Genomic DNA, 22,430 nt, shown 5'->3' with positions numbered 1-22,430 from the left:
GTATTTCTGCCTTCATTATATTCCTTTTACCTAAAACTCTGACTTAATCAAACAATACTGATAATCTACTGAAGTAAATAATGCAAGTACTTACATCTACGACATCCTGAGAAACATCATTAACAGCATTTTTCTTTACTTGTAAAACAGGCTCCGAGCCCTGTTGCACATTGTTTGTTATCTGAGCTGTAGGTTTGGTTCCTGCAAAAAAGTCATTAAAAACTAAATAAATGCAATCTGAATACTGTACTCCAAACACTGCTAAAAAGACAGCAAACAATGCTAATAATACCAAATGCGGTAACTTCAAAAACGTGAGAGAGCAAGTGTGATGATAACATAACAATGGTCACTAACTGATGCTATGAAAATGGAGGATTTTATTTCCAACCATCTACTTATTATAAAGCAAAGTAAGAGACAACACAAAAGTGAAATTCCTACTTCTCAGAATACCAGAGACTGTGAACAAGCAAAAGCATTTAGTCATGAAGTAACAATGGCCACTACCTGAAGTTATGAAGCATATGAGCTTACCCCTAATTACCCACCCATTACAAAGTAGCAGAGATGGCACACAAGTGAAATTTCTACATATCCTAAAACGAAGTGTCGATGGAGAGGAAGAAATAAGATGGTATTGTCTTCCCATTTACTTACTGTTTTTAAAAAAGGAATGGATCTATTCTTTTAAGTGGTTCATACTTAGCCAGGTAGTTGTGCCTAAGATGGAATGTATGTGGACATCATTTATAGCTTGATTGGCTAAGCCAACCAGACCTGGTTTCCAAGGAGGACATAATACATGGAACTGTTAGCAGGTAAAAGCCTAATAACATGCTTACACTATCATATATTAAGTGAGCAACAGAGCTAGGCCTAAAAAATGCATATACAGTACACACATTACTTTTTTTTATTAATTTATTAACACATCGGCCATCTCCCACCAAGGCAGGGTGGCCAGAAAAAGAAAAACTTTCATCATCATTCACTCCATCACTGTCTTGCCAGAGGTGCACTTACACTACAGTTATAAAACTGCAACATTAACACCCCTCCTTCAGAGTGCAGACACTGTACTTCCCATCTCCAGGACTCATGTCTGGCCTGCTGGTTTCCCTGACTCCCTTTATAAATGTTACCTTGCTCACACTCCAACAGCACATCAAGTCCTAAAAACCATTTGCCTCCCTTCCCCTCCTCTCTAACATGCTCATGCATGCTTGCTGGAAGTCAAAGCCCTTCACACACAAAACCTCCTTTACCCCCTCCCTCCAACCTTTCCTAGGCCGACCCTACCCTGCCTTCCCTTCACTACAGATTTATACACTCTCTAAGTCATTCTATTTTGTTCTGTCCTCTCTAAATGTCTGAACCACCTCAACAACCCCTCCTCAGCCCTCTGGATAATAGTTTTAGTAATCCCGCACCTCTTCCTAATTTCCAAACTATGAATTTTCTGCATTATATTCACACCACACATTGCCCTCAGACATGACATCTCCACTGCCTCCAGCCTTCTCCTTGTTGCAACATTCACCATGTTTCATACCCACATAAGAGCGTTGGTATAACTATACGTACTCTCAAACATTCCCCTCTTTGCTTCCATGAACAAAGTTCTTTGTCTCCATAGATTCCCAAGTGCACCACTCACCTTTTTCCCCCTCATCAATTCTATGACTCACTTCGTCTTTCATAGACCCATCTGCTGACACGTCCACTCCTAAATATCTGAATACACTCACCTCCTCCATACTCTCTCCCTCCAATCTGATATCCAATCTTTCATTACCTAATTTTTTTTGTTATCCTCATCACCTTACTCTTTCCTATATTCACTTTTAATTTTCTTCTTTTACAACCCTGCCAAACTCATCCACCAACCTCTGCAACTTCAGAATCTCTCAAAAGCACAGTGTCATCAGCAAAGTGCAGCTGTAACAACTCTCACTTTGTGTTAGATTCTTTATTTTTTAATTCCACACCTCTTGCCAACACCTGAACATTCACTTCTCTTACAACCCCATCTATAAATGTATTGAAGAACCATGGTGACATCACACATCCTTATCTAAGGCCTACTTTTACTAGAAAATAATCTCCCTTTCTCCTACATACTCTAACCTGAGCCTCACTTTCCTTGTAAAAACTCTTCACTGCTTTCATACATGCATAAAATGATCATTCACAAAGAATGAATGCATTTGGTGAAAAAAAAATTATTTAAGGAAATACACTTGAACAGTATCTCCATGGGGAAGTGGAATTCTTCCATCATAAGGCATGCATGTTGTAAGAGGCTACTAAAATGCCAGAAGCAAGGGGCTAGTAACCTCTTCTCCTGTATAGATTACTAAATTTAAAAACAAAAACTTTTGTTATTTTTCTTTTTAGGTCACTCAGCCTAAATGGGATACAGCCAGTGCATTGAAAAAAAAAATTGAACTATAGTACCTGCATACCTCTGGCAAAACAATGATAGTGAATGATGGCGAGTGTTTCTTTTTTGGGTCACTCTACCTCAGTGGGAGACAGCCAGCATTAAAAAAAAAAAAAAATGAATACCTGCAATAATCGTAACTGCAGGTTCATAAGTAATTAATTGATTTCCAAGGGGCAATATCGCAGATGTGGAATATCATGAGCTAGAAAATCACGAATTAAACCCTACTGTAGGTGTAGTTTTTAATAAAATCATTACAAATCGGAATAATATATCTACAAACTTACTAATAGATGCTAATGAATTAGCAGTTTGAGATGAATCTGTTGTCTGCATACCATTCACTTGGAATCCATAAGTGTTTTTGTACTTGGTAGCACAGGCATAACGGCAGAAGCTACGTAGTGTGTTGTCTGACATGACCATGTGATACTGGGCTTTAGCAATGGCACTGCACATATTGCAAGGTGCAACAGGTGCTTCACTGATCTCGGATGATGCTGTTGTGCTGCTTGCTGTTGTTGATGAAACATCACTGCTATTGCTATTTTTTTTGCTGAAAATATAAAAACAGATATTTGAGCTTATAAAGTTACAAACATACATGAAAATGCTGGTTAATAAATCTATTATTTTGGTTGTAATACAGCAGACTGTCATTTAACACGAGTTCATTTGGCACGATTCAGTTATAGCACGATTGAAGAATTGCGGCACAATTTTATACAACACTTCGTAAAATTAATTTAACGTGGAGAAATAAAATTTCCTTTTCTTCAAGCAGTTGCCTTGTTGTGGATCAGAGGGGAAGATCTCCCACCATCCCCTGCCACCCCCAACACCACCATCCCAGCATATGTATTTCATACATGTCCAGTTCCTCCTCTCTGCTACAAGCTAGCTGTGTTTGTGAATTGTGTTTTGATTTTAATTAGTAGATTGGTAGACAGCAACCACCCAGGGAAGTACTACCGTCCTGCCAGATGACTGTGAAACAAAAACCTGTAACTGTTTTGCATGATGGTAGGATTGCTGGTTTCTTTTTCTGTCTCATAAACACGCTAAGATAACAGGGATATCTTGCTACTCCTACTTACACTTTGGTCACACTTCACAGACACGCACATGCATATATATATATACATACATCTAGGTTTTTCTCCTTTTTCTAAATAGCTCTTGTTCTTTTTTATTTCTTCTATTGTCCATGGGGAAGTGGAAAAGAATCTTTCCTCCGTAAGCCATGCGTGTCGTATGAGGCGACTAAAATGCCGGGAGCAATGGGCTAGTAACCCCTTCTCCTGTATACAATTACTAAAAAAGAGAAGAAGAAAAACTTTATAAAACTGGGTTGCTTAAATGTGCGTGGATGTAGTGCGGATGACAAGAAACAGATGATTGCTGATGTTATGAATGAAAAGAAGTTGGATGTCCTGGCCCTAAGCGAAACAAAGCTGAAGGGGGTAGGAGAGTTTCAGTGGGGGGAAATAAATGGGATTAAATCTGGAGTATCTGAGAGAGTTAGAGCAAAGGAAGGGGTAGCAGTAATGTTAAATGATCAGTTATGGAAGGAGAAAAGAGAATATGAATGTGTAAATTCAAGAATTATGTGGATTAAAGTAAAGGTTGGATGCGAGAAGTGGGTCATAATAAGCGTGTATGCACCTGGAGAAGAGAGGAATGCAGAGGAGAGAGAGAGATTTTGGGAGATGTTAAGTGAATGTATAGGAGCCTTTGAACCAAGTGAGAGAGTAATTGTGGTAGGGGACTTGAATGCTAAAGTAGGAGAAACTTTTAGAGAGGGTGTGGTAGGTAAGTTTGGGGTGCCAGGTGTAAATGATAATGGGAGCCCTTTGATTGAACTTTGTATAGAAAGGGGTTTAGTTATAGGTAATACATATTTTAAGAAAAAGAGGATAAATAAGTATACACGATATGATGTAGGGCGAAATGACAGTAGTTTGTTGGATTATGTATTGGTAGATAAAAGACTGTTGAGTAGACTTCAGGATGTACATGTTTATAGAGGGGCCACAGATATATCAGATCACTTTCTAGTTGTAGCTACACTGAGAGTAAAAGGTAGATGGGATACAAGGAGAATAGAAGCATCAGGGAAGAGAGAGGTGAAGGTTTATAAACTAAAAGAGGAGGCAGTTAGGGTAAGATATAAACAGCTATTGGAGGATAGATGGGCTAATGAGAGCATAGGCAATGGGGTCGAAGAGGTATGGGGTAGGTTTAAAAATGTAGTGTTAGAGTGTTCAGCAGAAGTTTGTGGTTACAGGAAAGTGGGTGCAGGAGGGAAGAGGAGCGATTGGTGGAATGATGATGTAAAGAGAGTAGTAAGGGAGAAAAAGTTAGCATATGAGAAGTTTTTACAAAGTAGAAGTGATGCAAGGAGGGAAGAGTATATGGAGAAAAAGAGAGAGGTTAAGAGAGTGGTGAAGCAATGTAAAAAGAGAGCAAATGAGAGAGTGGGTGAGATGTTATCAACAAATTTTGTTGAAAATAAGAAAAAGTTTTGGAGTGAGATTAACAAGTTAAGAAAGCCTAGAGAACAAATTGATTTGTCAGTTAAAAATAGGAGAGGAGAGTTATTAAATGGAGAGTTAGAGGTATTGGGAAGATGGAAGGAATATTTTGAGGAATTGTTAAATGTTGATGAAGATAGGGAAGCTGTGATTTCGTGTATAGGGCAAGGAGGAATAACATCTTGTAGGAGTGAGGAAGAGCCAGTTGTGAGTGTGGGGGAAGTTCGTGAGGCAGTAGGTAAAATGAAAGGGGGTAAGGCAGCCGGGATTGATGGGATAAAGATAGAAATGTTAAAAGCAGGTGGGGATATAGTTTTGGAGTGGTTGGTGCAATTATTTAATAAATGTATGGAAGAGGGTAAGGTACCTAGGGATTGGCAGAGAGCATGCATAGTTCCTTTGTATAAAGGCAAAGGGGATAAAAGAGAGTGCAAAAACTATAGGGGGATAAGTCTGTTGAGTGTACCTGGTAAAGTGTATGGTAGAGTTATAATTGAAAGAATTAAGAGTAAGACGGAGAATAGGATAGCAGATGAACAAGGAGGCTTTAGGAAAGGTAGGGGGTGTGTGGACCAGGTGTTTACAGTGAAACATATAAGTGAACAGTATTTAGATAAGGCTAAAGAGGTCTTTGTGGCATTTATGGATTTGGAAAAGGCGTATGACAGGGTGGATAGGGGGGCAATGTGGCAGATGTTGCAAGTGTATGGTGTAGGAGGTAGGTTACTGAAAGCAGTGAAGAGTTTTTACGAGGATAGTGAGGCTCAAGTTAGAGTATGTAGGAAAGAGGGAAATTTTTTCCCAGTAAAAGTAGGCCTTAGACAAGGATGTGTGATGTCACCGTGGTTGTTTAATATATTTATAGATGGGGTTGTAAGAGAAGTAAATGCGAGGGTCTTGGCAAGAGGCGTGGAGTTAAAAGATAAAGAATCACACACAAAGTGGGAGTTGTCACAGCTGCTCTTTGCTGATGACACTGTGCTCTTGGGAGATTCTGAAGAGAAGTTGCAGAGATTGGTGGATGAATTTGGTAGGGTGTGCAAAAGAAGAAAATTAAAGGTGAATACAGGAAAGAGTAAGGTTATGAGGATAACAAAAAGATTAGGTGATGAAAGATTGAATATCAGATTGGAGGGAGAGAGTATGGAGGAGGTGAACGTATTCAGATATTTGGGAGTGGACGTGTCAGCGGATGGGTCTATGAAAGATGAGGTGAATCATAGAATTGATGAGGGAAAAAGAGTGAGTGGTGCACTTAGGAGTCTGTGGAGACAAAGAACTTTGTCCTTGGAGGCAAAGAGGGGAATGTATGAGAGTATAGTTTTACCAACGCTCTTATATGGGTGTGAAGCGTGGGTGATGAATGTTGCAGCGAGGAGAAGGCTGGAGGCAGTGGAGATGTCATGTCTGAGGGCAATGTGTGGTGTGAATATAATGCAGAGAATTAGTAGTTTGGAAGTTAGGAGGAGGTGCGGGATTACCAAAACTGTTGTCCAGAGGGCTGAGGAAGGGTTGTTGAGGTGGTTCGGACATGTAGAGAGAATGGAGCGAAACAGAATGACTTCAAGAGTGTATCAGTCTGTAGTGGAAGGAAGGCGGGGTAGGGGTCGGCCTAGGAAGGGTTGGAGGGAGGGGGTAAAGGAGGTTTTGTGTGCGAGGGGCTTGGACTTCCAGCAGGCATGCGTGAGCGTGTTTGATAGGAGTGAATGGAGACAAATGGTTTTTAATACTTGACGTGCTGTTGGAGTGTGAGCAAAGTAACATTTATGAAGGGATTCAGGGAAACCGGCAGGCCGGACTTGAGTTCTGGAGATGGGAAGTACAGTGCCTGCACTCTGAAGGAGGGGTGTTAATGTTGCAGTTTAAAAACTGTAGTGTAAAGCACCCTTCTGGCAAGACAGTGATGGAGTGAATGATGGTGAAAGTTTTTCTTTTTCGGGCCACCCTGCCTTGGTGGGAATCGGCCGGTGTGATAATAAAAAAAATAATAGTATCTGACAAGCAATCATGACAACCAGTAGACATACCAGTGTTGTTGAAAGTGGCAAGAAAAGGTATAAGCATTTAAGTCTTAGAATTAATGAAGAATATTAGAGATATTAGACGAGATAGCCTGTGGCCGTGACTGACTGACTGACTTACTGATTTGAATGACTGAACAACTTGACTGACTTACTGAATGACTGACTGAATGGCTTGACTGAATGATTTGACTGAATGACTTGACTGACTTACTTACTGAATGACTTAAAGTTAAACTTTCTCACTGAAAAGGACCCAGAAACGGTGTCTAGAGCAGCTGATGCCTTACCATCAATTGTATAATGTACTGTAGGTAAAATAGAACAGAAATCCATTACAGAATTTATGCACACTCCGGTACAACCATCGGCTTCAGTACCAGAACCCCTAACCCCTACCATCCACCTCAGCCCAGTAGGGCCACAGCATAACTCTCCACTATCCACACTCATCCACAAACACCAGCACCCACAATTTAAGGTAAGAAATACTATCATTTGTAATCTTATGCAATAAAAACAACATAATACATCACGACAATGAACTTTTTTTTTTCAACAAACCGGCCGTATCCCACTGAGGCAGGGTGGCCCAAAAAGAAAAACAAAAGTTTCTCTTTTTAAATTTAGTAATCTATACAGGAGAAGGGGTTACTAGCCCCTTGCTCCCGGTATTTTAGTCGCCTCTTATAACACGCATGGCTTACGGAGGAAGAATTCTGTTCCACTTCCCCGTGGAGATAAGAGGAAATAAATAAGAATAAGAACTACAAAGAAAATAGAAGAAAACCCAGAGGGTGTGTATATATATGCTTGTACATGTATGTGTAGTGTGACTTAAGTGTAAGTAGAAGAAGCAAGACATACCTGAAATCTTGCATGTTCATAAGACAGGAAAAAGGACACCAGCAATCCTACCATCATGTAAAACAATTACAGGCTTTCGTTTTACACTCACTTGGCAGGACGGTAGTACCTCCTTGGGCGGTTGCTCTCTACCAACCTACTACCTACGACAATGAACTACAATTACATACTCACTTTCATTTTGTAAGATGTGGAGACCTAAAAAAAAAAAAACCTTATTTGGCTTTTTTGGGGCTCCCAGGAACGTAACCCTATTTTTTCCACGAGTTCTTCAGTTCCTTTAACACAGTTTTACCTAACATGGCGTTTTCAGAAACGTAACTATCATGTTAAATGATGGTCTACTGTGCTAAAGGTTAGAAATTCCATTATAACCTACCTACTGATCATTCCAACGTTTCTCCCTCAAGTACAACTTTTAAAAAAAGGCCCTTTCAGAGGGATCTTTTTACACCTGAGCAAGTAATTTCCACACATAAGACTACCATTTTTTTATGTTAATTGAGTGTGTCCCAGGTAGAAACTGCATAAATTTGAAAACTCCTGTCTGAGCACACGAGCAAATGAGCTAGTTAGCAACTTAATAAAATATAAAGCAAACATATAGGGATTTTACAATAAATTTGTTGCTGTAGCCAGTCATATCATGCTCAAGCTCAGACTATGGCTGGGTGTGCAATTCCCAGAATAGGCCCAGTTCTCAGCATTTAAGTGATATTCGTTAATTTCCTAGGTAGTAGGTTGGTAGACAGTATCTGCCCAGGGAGGTACTACCGCCCTGCCAAGTGAGTGTAAAACGAAAGCCTGTAACTGTTTTACATGATGGTAGGATTGCTGGAGTCCATTTTTCTGTTTCATAAACATGCAAGGTTTCAGGTACGTCTTGCTACTTCTACTTACACTTAGGTCACACTACACATACATGTACAAGCATATATATACACACACCCCTCTGGGTGTTCTTCTATTTTCTTACTAGTTCTTGTTCTTGTTTATTTCCTCTTACCTCCATGGGGAAGTGGAACAGAATTCTTCCTCTGTAAGCCATGCGTGTTGTAAGAGGCGACTAAAATGCCAGGAGCAAGGGGTTAGTAGCCCCTTCTCCTGTATATATTACTAAATGTAAAAGGAGAAATTTTCCTTTTTCCTTTTGGGCCACCCCGCCTCGGTGGGATACAGCTTGTATGTTGAAAGAAAGGATTCATTAGTTTCATAGCATTTACCTTCTAACCTTTGTATACAGTCAGCATATATGGGCAATGAAAATGAATAGCTCTAGATACCCAAATGTTGCACTAATGTCTCATTCATCAATTTGTCAGTTTTGTAAACCATTTATTCACATTCCTTATAATTATGATGAATAGTTTCCTGATGACTGTGGCTGTTGGGTGTGCAGTTTCCAGTCATGTCTCTATGTACCTCCTTGCCCTTTCACTTTCCCCACCTGTCTTCCAGACTTCTCACCTTTTCTTGCCCAGGAGAGAATAAAATGTTATCATGAGGTTCCTCTCCTAAGTGGGGGGTTATTTGTGAATTATCATATTTGAACTTGTTGAACAGTCCTCCATAACACTTTAATTAAGCCTTCCAATCTGCTACACAATTTTATTAAACATATAAAGCATACTAACTCAGCCCATCCTTATGGTAACGACCTATGGAGTTGTGTAGCACAGGAAAAATAAAGATGTTATCAAAATCTAAAAATAAAAAAAAAAAGTCAAGATCCTCAGGGCTATCAGCCTTACAAAGGGTCAAAGATACTGGGTCCCAAACAGGAAATGTTCTCAACAACTCAAGTGAGACAGTTTGCCCAACTTAAAAATTACATAATTCATTATTTGGTCATGTCTACGTCCTCTGACAGTTATGAATCAAAGTAAGAAAACAGTTAAAGGAAAAACCTTTACCAATATACATTTCCCTCAGTATTAAATATTTACATATTAAACACACATTAGTATTGTAATAGAGTTGGTAGAATTACCGACAATATGTAAAGTAAAAGGACACAGGTGCAACTAATGTGACATTTTATTGTGGCAACATTTCGCTCTCCATGGCTTGATAAAGCTCCTGGAGAGCGAAACGTTGCCACAATAAAATGTCACATTAGTTGCACTTGTGTCCTTTTACTTTACACATTAGTATTCCACTATCCAGTCTTAACAAAGCTTGAGGCCCCTCTATTCATTTGCATTTCTCCTTACTCTTACAAATGCCCTGTCTGTAGAATTAATTTTCTGCCTGAAAGAGTATAAATTCAGTTATCTATTTTAATACCAAAAAAAGCTTATACAGGCTTGGAAAAGACCTAAAATAGTCTTACTTACCCTGAACTTTGATCATTGGTGTTGAGGCAATTTATTGAACAGTAGAAATAATCTCTAAAATCTTCGTCCACTTGCCGATGAATCATATCAAAGTTATATTTTTTTACCTGTAAAGTAAAGAAGTCTATTAAATACTTGCCTTTCGTATTCAGGAAGTATCCTTCAATTTGTCAGTATAATGGTATCAAACAAGTAACACATCATTGTAGTTTACAGAAATTAAACCTCTGAGCAGTATAAAACAGAAAGAAGCCTAACTGGCCAAGCGTGCTCATGAATACATTACCCTGTAGCATGAAGAGTAACCCCGTTCTCATTGGTTGTTCCTTGTCAACACTCATATAGCAAGGTCACCTGGTGATATTTTCAATTATAGATCTCCCTTGCTTTATGTGGATTTACTTTATGCAAATCTGCTACTAAGTGATGTCTAATTCATATTGACAAGGCTGTATATAAAAACATAAGAAAGAAGGAACACTGCAGCAGGCCTACTGGCCCATGTGAGGCAGATCCAAATCTCCTACCGGCTTAAGCCAATGCCCCAACCTAGTCAGGTCAAGTCACATTCACTGAAGAGAAGGAACATGGCAGCTGACCTAGTAGCACAAGCTAATCAGGTCTGACTCACACCCACTCATGTAATTATCTAACCTATTTTTAAAACTACACAACGTTTTAGCTTCTATAACTGTACTCGGGAGTTTGTTCCACTCATCCACAACTCTTATTACCAAACCAGTGCCTTCCTATATCCTTCCTGAACCTGAATTTTTCCCAACTTAAAACCATTGCTGCGAGTCCTGTCTAGGCTAGATATTTTCAGCACTATTTACATCCCCTTTAGTTATTCCTGTCTTCCATTTATACATAATCATATCCCCCCTAATTCTCTGCCTTTCAAGAGAGTGCAGATTCAGGGCCCTCAGTCTATCCTCACAGAGATTTCTGATACATGGGATCAACTTTGTTATCCTCATTTGTATGTTTTCCTGAGTATTTATATCCATTCTGCAATATGGTGACCAAAACTGCGCAGCATAATCTACACGAGGCCTAGCCAAGGATATATAGAGTTGAAGAACAACCTGAGAATTCCTATTATTTATGCTTCTTGATATGAAGTCAAGGATTCTGTTAGCCTTATTGCGAACACTTATGTACTGTACTGTTGTTTTGGTTTCAGATTACTGCTAACAACTACTCCCAAATCTTTTTGCAATTAGTAGTATTAAGATCTACATTATTTAGTTTATATGTGGCATGGTTATTTTCCTGTCCAATGTTTTGGACTTTGCATTTGTCTATATTAAACTGCATCTGCCACTTCTCCGACCACTGCATCAGTCTATCCAAATCTTCCTGGAGTGCTCTAATACACATTCACCAAATGTGATCTATGCAGTCTGCAAAGCATATTTAAGATTCTTATGAAAAACTGTTCATTGTCTAATTGAGAGAAGCACATGAGAGCCAAGCCTAGAACACACACACACTCCATGAAATGAGGGACATCTGCATAAGAACATAAGACCAAAGGAGCTTACTAGCCCATGTTAGACAGGACCTATTCACACCAAATCTTTCTCAATTACACGTTTGTCTAACATTTTTTTAAAACTACCTTCACCTTCATAATAATTTCCTTTCGATAAATACTGTATATACAATTATGACAAATTTTTTTAACAATAAACCGGCCGTATCCCACCAAGGTGGGTGACCTAAAGAGAAAAACCAAAAGTTTTTCTTTTTAAATTTTTTAACAATTTTATTATTCCTAATTGTATCGAACCTGAATTGTAAAAATGCAAAGTGTGGTGTATGCCCTCTGAAAGATGGGCCAGGATAGCGAGGTTCAGAGAGCCATTTGAATTGTATCAACAAACTTCTGGAAAACAGCTAGGGAATGAGTGATGTTTAATGTGTCTGCTTCTTTGGGTTACCCTACCTTGGTGGGAAATAATGAATGTGTAAAACAATAAAAAAAAGATGTGTGATAAATTTGGGAGTGGACGTATTTGGAAGTGGACATACTGGCAGATGGGTCTATGAAGGACAAGGTCAACCACAGAATAGATGAAAGGAAGAAGGGGGTGTTGAAGCACATGTGGAAAAAAATTTATCTATGAAGGCAAAAAGGGAAATGTACCCGAGTTTAGTGGTACCCACACTTTTATAAGGGCATAAGACATAGGCTTTAAGGAGGAGGCTGGAGGCAGTGGAGATGTCATGTTTGAGAGCAATGGGTGGTGTAAATAAACCATACCACGGGCAGGGATAGAACCCGCGATCGCGGGGTCTATCCCCGCCCGTGGTATGGTTTGTTCGCAATCGTGTCATTACGATTTCGTGAGTCATGGTGGTGTGAATACTATGCATAGAATTCTAAGCATAGAATTTTGAAGATACAGTGGGGATACCAAATGTATAATTGAGAGGACTGAGAAAGGCTTGTTGAGATGGTCTGAGCATTTAAAGAGGATGGAGCAAAACACAATGGCCAAGAGGATGTATAAAGCCGAGAAAGAAGGAGGGTTAGAGATCATACATACATAAAATAATTAACTACCCATACAATAAATAATGACTTACCTTACAAGTATCACAAACAACAATTTTTCGGGCTGAGAGGATAAAAACGTTAACGCAGGAATCCGAACAGAAGACTCTTAGTTGATGCCCACCATGATAAAGATAATGAGAGACATCCTCAGCATTCAATACCCGGAAGCATAAGCAACAGGCAACTGAAATGAAAAATCTTTGTTAAAATGCAAAATGTAAACAAATTTACATTCTCCTCAAGGAATTGTGTACTACATTTTAATGATAAGCAAATAAATATCATGACTGAAATATACTAATCAGTTTCACCATACCATATGCTATTAAAAAAAAAATCACATTTTTCAATACTGTACTGCATTTAAATCCTAATACTGTACTGTATTCAGAGGTTTACAGTATGCAGCTGAAAATAATAGAGGCACACTTAAAAGATGAAATTCAAAAAGTTGAGAGTGAATAACCAATCCACATTTTACGGTATTAAATTTCTTACAATTCCCAATGTAAACTACCTGGAAAATAATTGTAATTTTCAAGGATCATTTTGTACTTACCAGCTTTCACCTTGTTGACATATTTGTAAACATTGAGACAGGGGTCAGAGCATAGTTGATAGGGCTCTTGGCTTGATATAAACTCATATCGATTCAATCCAGATGCTTGACAAACAGTACACGGATGCCGTTCGTTATAATTTTGCTGACCAATGTCCCTTCTTTGTGCACGTTTAAGACATTTCATACTGCAGTATTCCTGAACAGAAAATAGTAGAATAACCCTAATATATTCTTATCCATCATCATTGCATTATTAAACTGCATTACTGCCTCTACTTGCAACGATATACAGAGCCGAATTAAGATTTTGTAGGCCCCTGGGATACAAGTACCGTGAGAAGGGGCCCCCAGTGATATTTTCAAATGGAAAAATATTCATCACAACAGTTCATCATATAAGTGACATAATAACATACTATAATTATTAACTTGAAACTTTTATTTTCCTTCTTGGGCCACCCTGCCTTGGTTGGATACGGCTGGTTTGTTGCAAGAAGAATTATCAACTTACAGGAGTAACTGTGAACACTTTTCACTTTATCTCTGGAGGCCCTCCAGCTGGCAGAGGCCTGTGGGCTGCAGCCACTAAAATCCTAATAATGTACTGTACTGCATATGGACAGGGCCTTAATCCGGCCCTGACCATGTACCACAAAGTTTTCGAAAGTATCACTTCTTCATAAATAAATAAAAAAAAAAAAGCATGGTACCTATGTCCAATTTCAAGTAATTTTTACGTTGTTCTCCAAAACAGTCCATTTCATGAAATGGCTTCAATACAGGATAAAAATTGAAAAGCCTAATCTGTGGAATATTGCCACAAAAAATCCTTATGAAAAACTTAGTATCTAGATGCAAACAAATAATAAACTAATAATAAAAAGTATATTTAAGAAGATAAATACGTATATCCGTATGGTCAACACTGGTGTCAAGACATGTAGATCTATGTGGGAGACAGTAAAAGATTTAAGTTCCCTACTGGTGGTGCATGTCCACAATGTAATTTTTATTTGAGTTTGTAAGAAGGGATATGTGCCATCATATTTATCCTTGAGTTTGTATGGCACTGACTCCCATGCTATCATTTCTCCTAATATCATTATGGCTCATTTGGATGTGTATTATTCTGTGCATGCACAGAAAGACATGAACAGGAATAAAAACTCTGTACTTTGATACTTACTTTATTTGCCACTGAAGACACTTTTTGTACTTTTTCAAGATTTTTTTGGCAGTAACAACAAACTTTGATCTTCGTTTTATATCTCTCCAAGCATGTATTGGAGCAGAACTGATGAATATCTGAGCCGAACCGTACACAGTACTTCCCAATAAACATGGCTCTCACTTTTTCCTCGCACGTGTGACATTCTCCAGCTACTTCGTTGAGATGCTGAGCTGTTGAATACAAATTTTTCAATTACACTTCAACAGTGCCTTTAGGAGAAAAGAATTCCGCAAGAGCTTCAATGAGAACAGCCAGAATTTTAGTAATGTATAATGGCCTCCCTGGCATTACATAAGGTATGCATTCTGGGAAGACTGTGAAAAGCAAATCTGTGCAAAGTATGTTTGTTCACATAGTATTGGGAAAAAGGAAAGAGGTGTATTCAAGTTTTCCCTTAACCCAGAACTATAATGTTTTATGCTATATATATGAGCAACAAAAATCATGAGCACTACAGAAAATAACTTAATTCATGTATGCACAGTAATTATAAAATACTGTTTATTAAAATGATATTTTTGAAGATATTATACATATTAATTCCTGTTTTCTGTCAATTTTTCTGGGGAATTACAACCTGTTAAGAAGCAAAGAGAAAAGTAAATGTATGTGTATATTAAATGTAAGTGGAAGTTTGTAAGATTTACCCATCATGTTCAGGAAAGAAAAAAACTGCACCAATTATGTGAGTGGACAAAATACAACATATTTTTATTTCACACTCATTTGACAGGACAGTTGTACCTCCCTGGACAGTTACTGTCTACCAACCTACTTCTACATATGTGACTGTAGAACAAAGATTAAAACAAACTAAGAAAATACATTTTAAATTAGTACTTCAAGCTAGCTGAAAAGAAAAGCCACATGGAAAACAGTAAATAAGGAAATCCTTACACAGTAAGTTAACAGAAAAATAGGGAGAGTGGTATATTCATCAATAAGTGCTAAGGATTATCTGTCCTTTATTAAATATAGTTACCCTTTTGTGGGAACAATAATTTTAGGTTAAAGGAACCAACCAACGTTCTCGAAAAGGTCTTAATGAATATTGTCTTAAGTCATTAGACACACGAGAAACTCAGAGCATAAGTGCATGATACAGTTTCTAAGTTACTTGAATGACTGAAAACCTAATTTTAACTGTTTTACATACATGCACTGGTCTCAGACCGTTCCACGGGGGCACTGGCCCCTGAAACCCTCTCCAGATATACAAGATGAGTTATTGATATATACACACTACCAAATAGACTATTCATAAGTAACAATTTATATACATGGGTATTTTCCTTGAATGAGTGCTGTAAGGTAAATGAATCTTCCTCTTGCATTAACTAAAACTTTTATACAGCATTTTGTGAATATATGTACAGTACTTACATGTTAAGCACAACAAAAATGAAATGACTTACTCAAACATGATTTTGTGCAAAACTCCCTGGTTTCCCACGAGTACTGCCCACTACGAGAAATGTTTGCCAAGTCTTTCCCACACATTCCACACATCTTTTCAAATATTAGGCGAGGTTTCTCTACCACATGATCGGTTGGAAGGGATGAGGTCCACTGTGTTCGACATTCTGTGCTACAGAGGTATGCCCAAGATCCGCTTACATTCTTCTTAGCAATACGAAATTCACACTGCACACTCTGTGGATATGGATATATAAATCTTTAAATAAATTCATAACAGACTGTGGTTTAAAGAATACTATGTTAACATGAGGATAAACCTTCAGATGACCATGCTTCAACAATGAAAACATGAAATACACTTTAGCATTACATAGTGCATATTTGTGAGGCACAAAATGTAGATATAAAATAAGGCTGAGATAACTCCCTAAACATTTTCTACCAAGCAGGAATAATCCAAAGAGCATACATGCACCATCACTAGCCCTCTGGTTGCAATTCCAAATAGGCACAAACACCACTGTCTAATTTTGACATTCTCACCCCTTATAAATAAAGGATAAGATAAGGTAGTGTGCCTACTTAAAGCTAGCTGATATTCCTAAATAGCTTTATTGGCAGTCCTTTGCCACACTCAAATGTTACATCAAATTACATGGACCACTTACCTCTACTCTTTCCAATAAAACATGCTGACATTCACCTAATGAACATTAGCCCCCACCTCTCAACACCTCTTACACACCCTCTATTCAACCCTTCCTTGGATGTTCCCTACACCACCATCCACTCAGGAAGGGGGAAGAGAATAAACTTACGAGAAACATATTATATGGGAGGGAGACTGGGTAGCATCTAGTGGCATCTGGCCACCAGCTGTCTGTTGCCAAACTCAAGTTTCTATGTTAAATTAATATTTATACTATTTATTATCAAAGAAATAGCTTACCATAAAAGTCCTTCATAGTTATATATGAGCAGAAAGCAAGTCCTCTTATTTCCAGATTGACAGGTAGTGACAAAGTTATTCTTCTGCACACCCTCCCCATTCCCCTCAATGCATTTTAATATTTATATAAAAAGCTTTTAACATGAAACCAGTAAAATGCTCAAGCAATATTTAGTACATCATAAATGAATATACTACATGAAGCAGTTTAGTTACATACCTTTGTGCAGAAAATACAATCCCTATTTACAGTTAGAATACTTCGCAATATGTGAAACACATGTTTCGGTGTTGTTGCTGCTTCATCAGTGGCCCCAGTGTCTTTAGCAATTTCCTGTTGATTACAAAAAAATTAATATTTTAAATGCTAAATAGCACTAAACAAATCAATTTCTGTATGTAATATGCCCATTAGAGCCAGATGGATTAAAGTTGTTATGGTCATGTTTACATTCACTAGTGTGACAGCAGAAATATTTAGCTTATCAGATCAAATGGTAATTCCAGGATAATTATGCAAATGTATAGCTGCAGTAAAGATTTTAATAAAATGTCAGTTGAGAGGGAGGAAATTATTTTCATAAATATGAATAATTTGAATCATGGAAGGAATATGGCTAATATTATAGTGAAGCAGCAAGTGTGTTGCATTGCTAATATATAACAGTATCATGAGCAGTTCAAAATAAGCAGTAAGGTGACACAGATTGCACTACAACAAATGTGAATGCCTTTAGGAACCAGACAAGATCCTGCAAGAGATGGCTGACAAGCCAAGATGTGATGGTTATGCGAGCCTGCAAGCCAATAAACTACTTGATCTGGACATCACCAGAGAACCCTGGCTAAAGGCCAAGTTACAATAGCACAAAAAATTTCATAACTGGTCACAGGTATACAGGTACAATGGACATGTATACAGTAATTTGTTGTTTTCAAATAGCAGCCAAAACAACTCCCACTCTCAATAAAATATAGCATTCACTTCACATACAACACAGTCTTAAACACATTAAAACAATCATGGTAACATCCCACAATCTTAACTAAGATCCAGAAACATTTTCTTATTTCCTATACAGCATATTCTTCTCACAAACCTTCCTTACAGCTATCAAAAATTTACCACCTATTCTATACATATGCAATACCTGCTTCATTAGTTTATTTAGGCACAGGTCCACATATGTACAATTATCATAGTGTAAATTACCTAAGATAACCCAAAAATATCACAGTGACTTATTTCCACTGGGGTCCCATCTATCCTTTATCACACATTTTTTTATAAATCCCTAAATGTGACAGACACACTTCATATGTATAATATACTGTATATACAAACTTTTTTTTTAAGGAGGAGCATGAGAAAAGCATAGTGAGAAATCTATCTGCCTGCAAAACCACAACCAGATCCTGCAATCCTACAGATTCTGACAGCCTGTTCACCTCAACAGCCCTACTTCCCCAAAATTACTGTACACCCTATTAACACATCATCAACAACACCCCTCCCCAAATAACATTCCTACTGAACATTTGAATCATAATTGCAAGATCCAGGGTTTGATTCCTTGGCACGGAAAAATGTGTTAAAGATTCCTTACACCCCTGTTGTATGTGCCTACCTGACAGTAAAAAAGGTACCTGTGTGTTAACCAACTGTTATAGGTCCCATCTAGCAGCAAAATGTGTCAGAAAACAACAATCCTTCTGGAATGTCATATCCCATAACAAAACACTCCAGTCCTGTGTAAGAAAATTTCAGAACTTGCTGAAAGTCTTCAAGTGTGTTGGTTAAAAAGCATATCTGTACATAGTTAATTAAAAAAGAGAAGGATATCTAAATCCCTAACTCTACAATTTCCATACAATCTACAAATCACTCAACACCTTCAATCCCCTCCTCCCAACATTCCTGTCCTTTATCATCCTAAAATACTATCATATCCCCGAGTCGCTTCAACTCCCAAAATTCACCACATTATATCATAATCACCCACACTGTTAAGATTTCATTCAATGTATGAAACAGAAAATAAGTTTACCGACTTTAACACAATGTCAAAAAGCACAAAATCCATTATCTAGGAGAGGGCTACTCAACTACTATGACCAAAAGTCCACTTCGACCAATGTATGCAAAGGCCCGGATATATTTTTTACATGCAATCTTGAAAAGCAACATGAATATGAATTACCATTAAATGGAGGAAAATATAACTACATGTATTTAGTTATGCTAGAATACTGTATTCCATTCAGACAGAATAATGTATTAATCCCGCTTTTGTGTACTACCTGATCGTGAACACGGTAACAGCTGTTATTTAACTAAGTTTTCTCCTGAAGCCCACAGTCCAACTAGAACACTCAGAAGATCCAGATTCGGACCATGGGCCGCTAACTGAGTAGCCCTGGTCTAGGAATACTGAAAAAGCAATAAAAAAAAAAGAAGGAAAAACTTACCGAAACAGCACTGCTTAGACGAATTACTGGGGTTGTTGATTTAGAAGATTTTTCTGCATCTTTCCCACTACCATCTTTTGATGCAAGACTTTCAGCGTTAATAATCTGGATTCCTCCTGTGGCTGATTCTTCTGTCGTCTCCTTTTGGGAATCAACAGTGGAATTGTTAGGCTTGTCGGCACTGCTGGCTTCAGTCTCCACCGATGCTTCTGTATTACTAGAGCTTCCTTTTTCAGCACTTTCATTATCTACAGGTTTGGTACTGTTTTCATCTTTGCTTTGATTGGGATCTTCTGGACTCATGGGATCCATAAGTGTCGTTACTGATGATATCTGGATGTTGGAAAATGAGTCCCGGTCTTCATCCATCGTTAGGCCAGTTATACAGTCTTCTCCTCCTACAACATTTGAGATTCGCAACTGTAACCCTCCCATTTCATCTGATCCTATTATAACACCATGTTCAACTATCTCTCCAATTGCTGGAGCATCTGAGTATGACGCAGAGACATGTGATGGGTCATTAGAAGTATCGACTAAAGAAGCCAAAGACCTAAGTTTAATTCTTTTGCTATTTCCATCTGCACTAGACTCTTCATTACATTTATCATTAGCTTCATCCTGTTTATTATCAGTATCATCATCATTAGCTAAATCTACAACCACTGCTGGCTTTTTGAACACTGGAACTTCTACAATGTCCTCTTCAACATCAGGTTTTTTTCTTTTAGCATTACCATTTTTACCTCTGCAACTACTCACACTTTCATCTTGCTTATCTACCTCCATTATATCACATTCATCGTCAACTTTGTCCTTCTCGGATGCACTGGTACCAGAGGTACTTTCTGAAGAGCAGCTAATAACATTAACAGTGCCTTCTTTTTCCAACACATCAGTGCTTTCAGTATGTCCAGACTGCCGCTTCTCGAGCGGACACACAGCAGTGTCCACAGCAGAATCTGATGACTTGCTGTCATCATCAACTTCCTGATACCTCTCTGCAACACTGCCTGAACTGGTTGAGCTATCACTTTGATTCAATTCCTTAATTTCACTGTCCTTATCAGAATCATTATTTTCATCATCTGGCAATGGTGGATTATCATTTTCACTCAGGGGATCCATTGTATTACTTGAATCTTCTTTGTCCCCAGTATTAGCATCAGTAATAATATTAACTTCTTCAGCAGCATCAAAATTTGCAGAACTATCTGCTTCAGCAGTATTTGACTCTGCAGGATTATCTACTTCAGCAGTATTTAATTCTGAAGAACTATCTACTTCAGCAGTATTTAGTTCTGCTGAATTATTTATTTCAGCAGTAGTTAATTCTGCAGAACTGTCTACTTTAGCAGTATTTACTTCTTCAGTAGTGCCTACTGCTTCAGCAGTACTTATGTCTTCAGTAGTATCTATGGCTTCAGCAGTATTTACATTTTTAGTAGTATCTACTGCTTCAGCAGTATTTGCATCTTTAGTAGTATCTAGTGCTTCAGCAGTACTTATTGCTTCAGTAGTATCTAGTGCTTCAGCAGTATTTACTTCAGTAGTATCTACTTCTTCAGCAGTATTTACTTTAGTAGTATTTATTTTGGTAGTATCTACTTCAACAGTACCTACCTCTTCAGTAGTATTTACTTTAGTAGTATCTACTTCTTCAGTATCTACTTCTTCAGTATCTACTTCTTCAGTATCTACTTCTTCAGTATCTACCTCTTCAGTAATATCTTCTACTTCAGCAGTATTTTCTTCTTCAGTAGCATCAATTTTTTCAGCAGTATTTACTACTACTGTAGCATTCACTTCTTCAGCAATGTTTACTTCTTTATTGGTACTCGCTTCTTCTGCTGTAGCAACTTCAGTAGTATTTACTTCAGCAGTATTTACTACTTCAACAGTTTTTACTTCTTCGGGAGTATTTACTTCTTCGGCAGCATTTACTTCTTCAGAAGAATTTACTTCTTCAGCAGTATTTACTTCCGCAGAATTTCCTTCTTCAGCAGTATTTACTTCTTCAGCAGTATTTACTTCTTCAGCAGTATTTACTTCTTCAGCAGTATTTACTTCTTCAGCAGTATTTACTTCTTCAGCAGTATTTACTTCTTCAGCAGTATTTACTTCTTCAGCAGTATTCACTTTTTCGGCAGTATTTACTTCTTCGGCAGTACTTACTTCTTTGGCAGTATTTATTTCTTCAGCAGTATTTATTCCTTTGACAGTATTTACTGCTTCAGTAGTACTTATTTCATCAAGAGCACTTACTTCATCAAAATTTATTTCTTCAGAAATCATAGCTTCATCATTATTTACTTGTTTAGGATTATTCACTTCTGAAGAAGCCTCTTCTTCTGCAGCACTATTTATTTTTTCCACACAATTCACTACTTCAGCAGTTCTTACTTTTGCAGCACTGTCGTCATTCAGTGTTAAGGAATCCTTTATATAGCTCTGAAAGCTGTCTGCTTCCAAACCTATTTTTTCATCAACTTTCTTACTTGCAACATCCTCCTCTATGTCACTGACAATGATCTTTGATTTACTGTGGTTCTCTTCAGACATTCCTCCACAAAGATCAACTTCCATTTTATCTGTTAGACTATCAGCCATGATAAATTCTTCCTGAAGCAAGATCTGTGGATGCAAAATAAGAAAATTAATTAATTTAATGAAATGATTACATGGTAACAGAACAAATACAGGAGGGCTCTACTTTAGTGTTTCACTAATATGGTCATTTCAAGTTATATCCAAAAATTCGTTTATACAACTGATTTGCTATAATTACCAGAGCTCTTGGCCGAGTGTCCGCATGGCATTCTTTCTCTCAATGTGCTTACATCCTCCAAGAGCTCCACATTCCTCGATTATGTATGGAAACTTTCCAAAGTTTCAAGTGTTTTAAAGTTACTGCGCATTTTATATATCTCTTTGTGTTACAATGGCATCTAAGGGTAGTTGTGATAAAATGAGAAGTCATAAGGCTCTTACTTTAAGTGCAAAGTTAGAAATTATTTAACTCAGTGA

The 22,430-nt window shown here is 37.8% G+C and overlaps 1 protein-coding gene across 2 annotated transcripts in view; it reads right to left on the bottom strand.

The window, feature by feature from the left end:
• The window catches only part of woc (without children), a 107,643-nt gene that overhangs the window by 79,882 nt on the left and 5,331 nt on the right, over positions 1-22,430 (bottom strand). For both annotated transcript variants that reach the window (XM_053782750.2, XM_053782751.2), the window contains exons 3-11: positions 19,404-22,037; positions 17,155-17,268; positions 15,982-16,219; positions 14,522-14,736; positions 13,333-13,531; positions 12,803-12,957; positions 10,208-10,314; positions 2,737-3,005; positions 95-201 (exon numbers count right to left, since the gene is read on the bottom strand). In XM_053782750.2, coding sequence (XP_053638725.1) covers positions 95-201; positions 2,737-3,005; positions 10,208-10,314; positions 12,803-12,957; positions 13,333-13,531; positions 14,522-14,736; positions 15,982-16,219; positions 17,155-17,268; positions 19,404-22,013 — 4,014 coding nt within the window. In that variant the 5' untranslated portion in view covers positions 22,014-22,037. The remainder of the gene's footprint in view (positions 1-94; positions 202-2,736; positions 3,006-10,207; positions 10,315-12,802; positions 12,958-13,332; positions 13,532-14,521; positions 14,737-15,981; positions 16,220-17,154; positions 17,269-19,403; positions 22,038-22,430) is intronic.

This window comes from Cherax quadricarinatus, chromosome 28, assembly GCF_038502225.1.
Source record: "Cherax quadricarinatus isolate ZL_2023a chromosome 28, ASM3850222v1, whole genome shotgun sequence".
Classification (NCBI taxonomy): Eukaryota; Metazoa; Arthropoda; class Malacostraca; order Decapoda; family Parastacidae; genus Cherax; species Cherax quadricarinatus.
The sequence above is the reverse complement of the archived record's forward strand: the minus strand, read 5'-3'. Positions and strand labels throughout refer to the sequence as shown.